This window comes from Arachis duranensis, chromosome 7 (assembly GCF_000817695.3).
Source record: "Arachis duranensis cultivar V14167 chromosome 7, aradu.V14167.gnm2.J7QH, whole genome shotgun sequence".
NCBI classification, from domain to species: Eukaryota; Viridiplantae; Streptophyta; class Magnoliopsida; order Fabales; family Fabaceae; genus Arachis; species Arachis duranensis.
In genome coordinates this window covers 10,217,369-10,224,322 of record NC_029778.3, presented here as the reverse complement: position 1 = coordinate 10,224,322, position 6,954 = coordinate 10,217,369, and the positions used below count along the sequence as shown (strand labels likewise).

At 31.7% G+C, this 6,954-nt stretch overlaps 1 protein-coding gene across 1 annotated transcript; it reads left to right on the top strand.

The window, feature by feature from the left end:
* The first annotated feature begins 2,246 nt into the window (after positions 1 to 2,246).
* On the top strand, positions 2,247 to 5,673 carry LOC107457661 (probable LRR receptor-like serine/threonine-protein kinase At3g47570). Its single transcript, XM_016075829.3, has 2 exons — positions 2,247 to 4,939; positions 5,271 to 5,673. Exons 1-2 carry the CDS (start codon positions 2,269 to 2,271, stop codon positions 5,642 to 5,644), a joined length of 3,045 nt encoding a protein of 1,014 aa, XP_015931315.3. The 5' UTR covers positions 2,247 to 2,268; the 3' UTR covers positions 5,645 to 5,673.
* Positions 5,674 to 6,954: the final 1,281 nt, after the last annotated feature.

The following is a 6,954-nucleotide window of genomic DNA, read 5'->3' as shown; positions in this document are numbered from 1 at the left end:
TCATGGCTAGTTACGAGATAAAAAGACAAAAAGTGTCCGGAAGTAGTCTCAAAGGCCAACAAGTGTAACTAAGCGAAAAAGGGGCTAAGATTCAACCCCCCTTCTCTTAGCCACTGATATCCATCAGGTTTAATTTATTTTCAATATGTATTTGTATTTCAACTTGTATTTTATACTGGTGGCTGATTTTAGCGTACACGTAGCATTACTCTAAAAAGAATATTTACTTATCTATTTCTTTATTTTTGTGGAAATGCGGATACTTACACAAAATCTGCATCCAATCCTATTATTGTGCGGATCGGATCCATATCCGCAATTTTCGGATCGGATTCAGATAAATATCACAGATATGCGGATCAAATCTGATCCATGAATATCCTTATTGAGAATCGTTAAATAATATAATAAATTTAATTAAATTATCATTTATTAAAACTTTACAAAAATTTAATTACACCCGAGTTTTTTCACCTTAAATTAAAGTNNNATTGCACCATTCAACTCATCATTCCCTCAGATGTGCCATCATTTTTTCCCTCCTTTATAGTTAGTTTCCACATCACATTTGATATTGGCCAATCTAAAACGATGGAATACTGTCAATGTCGGCCATAATCAATGATATAGGGTATATTAATTAGTATTTCTCACAATTATTTCTAAGCACCAATTACGGGTTAACTTGGAATGGGTGAAAGTGAAATAGAAAGTTGTTTATATGCAGAACTGCTATTGTCAACAGTAGACTGTTAATTAATTTTTGTAATGCTCTTTGTTTTCAACAAATTAAATGCGTATCATATCAATGTCCTTTCTATATACGACGAGACGGATCTAAAAAAATTATTTAGGGAGGGCCAATATAATACATGGCAAAAAATAAATAAATTATATAATCTAAAATGTTTTATATCAATATATTGATACATAATATATTTTAGAGAAAAAAATAAATTGATCTTTAATTTTTTAGTTCACAGATATTTAAATTTTTAAAGACTTAAAAATATATTTAAGTTTTTAACCTGTTCAAAATTTTAGACATATTAATATCTGAATTTAATTTGTCATTTTTAAAAAAATATCATTCAACTAAGTCAGTATAACAGTAGTCACATTTGATTTTTTTTGTTAGGTTTGACAGATCCAACTAAATATAAAGGATCGATATCTTAAGATTTTAGAAAAATAAAAAACTTAAATATCCACAAATCAAAAGATCAAAGACCTATTTGTTCTTTTCTCTATAATTTAAAGTACTAAAGTTATGTGAATAATTTATTAATAAATTTTTGTAAGATGAGGTGGTTAATAATAATTTTTTATATCATAAAATTTATAATCTTTTAATAATTTTTTTCAATGTTAAAAGATATTTAATAAAAAATTTATATTCTATTTTATTTATGAGTTTTTGCTTTATAATATTCATAATTAAAAAAGATTTTTCATTTATAACAGTTGATATATCTTAAAAAATATGTTAAATATTTTTATGTCTTCATTAATCCTTTGTATAATTTAGAGATTATGCATAAATTATTCAATTTAACATTATTAGAAACATTAAATTCATAATGTTTGAGGTTCACACGTTTTGGATATTGTTGGAGAATTTTATCTAATTGAAAAGTTATTGCATAATTTTTTTTTCTAATTTTTTTTTAATATGTCACTTAGCCTTTTGGTTATTAGAAATAGATAATATTTGAGCTAGACTTCTATTTATACTAAATTGGATATTAAGTATGTTGAATAATCTAATTATTAGAATAAGATAATTATTTGTTCTATTTCCCAAATATAAAATAAAATTATATAATATATAATAACCTATTATTATAACTAATTTTTATGTACAAATAATACTTTTCATATATATACACACTTCTTAGTTCTTACTAATAAATTTGGGGAACATATTCAAAGGATCAACTCGTCTTCAAAGTATTAATATTATTGTTAACGTTTTTTGTTTTATTTATATTTTAAATATTCCAATAATGATTTAAGGATATCCTCACCTTTAATCTCATTAAAAATACATATATCTTCTTCTTGAATCTAAGTTCATTTTTTCCCGGTTTAATAAAAAAAAATGTAATCTTACATATAATCATAAGAACGTAACAAGATTGAAGTGAAAGAAATATCATAATATTCTTAGAAAGCAACGACCCTAGTCCTACATTTTTCTCCACCACGGTCCTCTTGAATATACTAACACAAATGCTCATATTGTCACCGTCACACTACAACGAAATAATGATGGTGTCTCTCATCATGTTTCTCCTATCTGTGGCTTCACAAATTTTGGTTGTGAATGCGGCCTTGAGTTCAGAGACCGATAAAATTGCTGTGCTTGCTTTGAAGGACAAGCTTACCAATGGCGATCCTCATGCTTTGCCATCATGGAATCAGTCTCTCCATTTCTGTGCATGGGAGGGTATTACATGCAGTCGTCGCCACATGAGAGTCTCAGCCTTGCAACTTCAAAATCAAGAATGGGGTGGTACTCTTACACTATCCTTGGGAAATCTGACGTTCCTAAGGCTGATCAATCTTACCAACATCAACTTGCATGGTGAGATTCCAAGAGAAGTTGGTTATTTAAAGAGGCTGCAGATTCTTGACTTGGGGCACAATAATCTTCATGGTCATATTCCTATGCAGATGATAAATTGTTCAAGCCTTCAAGTACTTCTATTGCGGTTCAATAATCTAACTGGCAAAATTCCTTCATGGTTTGGTTCAATGATGCAACTCACTCAGCTGGCGCTTGCAGTCAACAATTTTGTTGGTAGTATCCCACCTTCATTGGGAAATCTCTCATCTCTTGAGAAGTTGTCACTTGCATACAATCATTTGGAAGGAAGCATAACTCCAACTTTGGGTAGGTTGTCAACTTTGAAATTTTTGGGTTTGGGTGTAAATAATTTGTCTGGTCAAGTCCCTCCTTCACTTTACAACCTTTCAAATATTCAACTTCTTGAATTTGTGGACAACCAGTTAGTGGGCACTCTTCTCTCAAATTTACCTATGGCTTTTCCCAATCTTGAGCTACTTGTGTGTGGAGGGAACCGATTCACCGGTACTTTTCCATCTTCAATATCCAACCTTTCTGAACTGCAACAATTTGATATCTCAGAAAATGATTTTCATGGACCAATTTCTCCTACCATAGGAAGTTTACGCAAACTCCAGATATTTAATGTTGGACAGAATAGATTCGGAAATGGAAGAGCTCATGATTTGGATTTTCTTTTCTCATTGACTAATTGTACTCAATTGCAGAAACTAGCCTTTTATAACAATAATTTAGGTGGAGTATTGCCAGATATCATAGGCAACTTATCAACCAATCTCGTTTTGCTTGATATGGCGTTGAATCAAATATCTGGAAGGATATCAGATGAAATTGGAAAACTAATCAACCTAAGAACACTTGGTATGGATGAAAATTCCTTTGAGGGAACAATTCCAGATTCAATGGGAAAGCTAAAAAATCTGGGAGCGTTGTGGTTGCGTGGAAATAAGTTCTATGGCAACATCCCTCTTGTCATTGGTAACCTTACTATGTTGTCTCAAGTTTATCTCGACTCAAATAAATTTGAAGGATTCATTCCTTTTACACTTGGAAACTGCACCAAGATGGAGAAATTTTATGCTCATGAAAATAACTTAAGAGGTGATATACCCTATCAAACATTCGGCTATCAACAAGGTTTAGTAGAGCTGTCCCTATACTCCAACTCCTTTACTGGCCACATTCCTTCTGAGCTTGGTAACTTGATCCATCTTTCCCTCTTGTATTTGCAAGAAAACATGTTGATTGGTGAGATTCCCATGGAACTTAGTGCTTGCTCTGCTTTAACAGTGCTCGTACTAGAAAGAAACTCATTCCATGGAAGTGTACCTTCATTCTTGGGATCTCTACTATCCCTTGAAGTCTTGGACCTTTCTAGTAACAATTTTTCAAGCACAATCCCGCATCAACTTGTGAATCTCACGTTGCTCAAGACTTTGAACTTATCTTTCAACCATCTCTATGGTGAAGTCCCGGTAGGAGGAGTATTTAATAATGTCACAGCAATATCACTCGTTGGAAATAAAAATCTTTGCGGTGGGGTACCTCAATTGAATCTTTCTGCATGCCCTATGTTGCCCTCACAGAAGAAACACAAGATATCACTTAAAAAGAGAGTCGTCCTCGTCATTGCATTTGGAGGAATTCTAATCTCTTGTGTGGCTTTTATAAGTATATATCTTGTCAAGAAAAAGGCAAAAAAGTTAGCCACTACTTCTCTAGCTTTGCAATATGCTTATGTGAAGGTTTCCTATGGAGAGTTACATCAAGCAACCAATGGATTTTCTTCATCCAATTTAGTTGGCACAGGAAGATTTGGGACTGTGTATAGAGGAATCCTCGTCCATTTTGAGAGACCTGTTGCTGTAAAAGTGTTGAAGCTCCAAACACATGGGGCATCGAAGAGTTTCATGGCCGAATGCAAAGCTTTAGGAAAAATCAAGCACAGAAACCTTGTCAACATATTGACTTGTTGTTCAAGTGTTGATTACAAAGGGGATGATTTCAAGGCCATAGTGTTTGAGTTCATGTCTAATGGGAGTTTAGAAAGCTTGTTGCACAACACCATTGAAGATAGTGAGTCCACAAATCTCAGTCTCAACCTGATGCAAAGAGTAAATATTGCTCTTGATGTAGCTTTTGCATTGGATTATCTTCACAATGATTTAGAAGAAGCTGTAGTTCATTGTGATATTAAGCCAAGCAATGTTGTTCTTGATGATGAAGTTGTTGCTCACTTGGCAGACTTTGGATTAGCTAGGCTCGTTCATGGTGTTGCAGGCCGTTCTAGCAGTGATAATCAAGCTAGTTCCTCTGCAATTAAGGGAACCATTGGATATATTCCACCAGGTAAGTTTCTTTTGATATATCTTACAATATCTTTTAAAAATGTACATTTTGGTTATCTTTCTTCATTTGCATATTGTAGCATCAAGACAATTTGTCATGTTAAATTCATGTTTTGCTTTTGTCCTAGTATTTTCATCTATATAATTACCCCAAATTAGTTATAGCTTAGAGTTCCCTACGTCCTAAGCAATTTAATTATCAAGTATTTATGGCAAACAACCCTTTTATATATTTAATTTATTGAGAAAATAATTAGTTTATGATCATGATATCATTGCTTTATTTTTGTTGTCTTTTTTTTTTTTTTCAATTTTTTGTTTGAATCAAACAGAGTATGGAGCAGGATCTCCAGTATCACCAGAAGGAGATATGTATAGCTATGGAATTCTTCTTTTGGAGATGCTCACTGGAAAGAAGCCAACTGATACCATGTTTAGTGAAGGTCTAAGCCTACCCAATTTCTGTAACATGGTAACTCTAGATGGAATCGCTGAGATTGTTGATTCAAGATTGCTCATTCCAATTGATCAACAAGAAAGAAGAAGGGTTACACAGCAGCAAAATATGGAAGACATCATTCGAGAGTGTCTTGTGTCCTTTGCTAGTATTGGAGTTGCATGTTCTCAAGAGTTTCCAAATCAGCGAATGAGCATAAAAGATGTCATAACTGAATTGCATGCAATCAAACAAAAGCTATCATGCTAATAACTGCCGTTGTCAATTATGATGACAACTCGCTGCACTATATATTTCAGTTTATGTGCTTTTATGTTCTCTATTAGTGTGATTTTTAATGTGCTTTAATTGTTCCTGCTACTATATGTGTTATGTAAAATTTAAGTTTATGCGCACTGTCTTATGTATTAGTGTGTCGTTTGCATCAGTTCAAGGCTTTATATATCTTCAATTAATATCTATTTAATTCTATCCATTTATTATCTATTTATAATTTATAATATATAAAAGAAAAAACCAACATAGTATTATATTAAAACCTTGACACATGCATAATGCTCCATAGTCCATACCATTATCATATCATCGTAACCTTACTATTGGCAATCTCTCGTTCACTCATGGTCACTCACTACTTGTTAATTATTGCACCTTTTTAACATTGTTAATTCAATTGTTATACCTCTATTACATTGTTAATTCAATTATACCTCTATCTGTTGTATTTTACATTGGTTTCGTTAAATTATAGTTATTAATATAATAAAATACTCTTTGCAAAATAATTATTATTATAATCAAATAATGAATTGATAAATAAAATAACAAAAATTACATACTCACTGAAACATCAATTTAAAATTAATTTCTAAACGAAATAGCACATTTTAAAATATTGAACTTTCATTATTATATAAATACAAAGAAATTTTAGGAGTCAACATTGTAGCAAGATTCATAACTGATATTAGTTGAGGCATTTGCTGAAGTAACATATGAGGCATGGTTTTTATCTTCTAATTTACATCTCAAAAAAATATATCTAAAATAACTAATTTTAAAACATGTATAACTATACTGAAAAGAATATTCAAAAGTTATTTACGCATTTTATTTTTAATGAGTCGGCTGAAATTGATTATTATAGTGTTAGTTTTTTAACATGATTACTCTACAAAATATGAGCAACAAACAAATATAAAAAATTAGAGAAATATTAGAGTGAATTATCAACTCGCTTTCTATCCATTTCTCATGATAACAACGCGACCTCTCAAAATAAAAACGATCCACTTTGGTCCATGTCCTCTACTTCCATGACACAACGTGGTCTTTAGGTATTTTTCCGTCAACTTTAAACGAAAAATACTGACGTGTCAGATTTAGAAATGAACATAAACCTAATTGTCTCTAAATTCAAATTGGTTAAAAATTTATTTATCCTTATTTTTTAAATAATACCTAAAGTTCACAAGACCACATGCATGCTCAGCATGGCCCTGAGGGAAGTAAAATAGACTTTTGTGTTCCCCTGTGGGCTGTGGCATCTGCAACATGCC

Coding starts and splice junctions, on each gene's coding strand:
- LOC107457661 (XM_016075829.3), top strand. CDS start 2,269: ATGATGGTGTCTCTCATCATGTTTCTCCTATCTGTGGCTTCACAAATT. Junction 4,940..5,270: donor CATTGGATATATTCCACCAG/GTAAGTTTCTTT, acceptor TGAATCAAACAG/AGTATGGAGCAGGATCTCCA.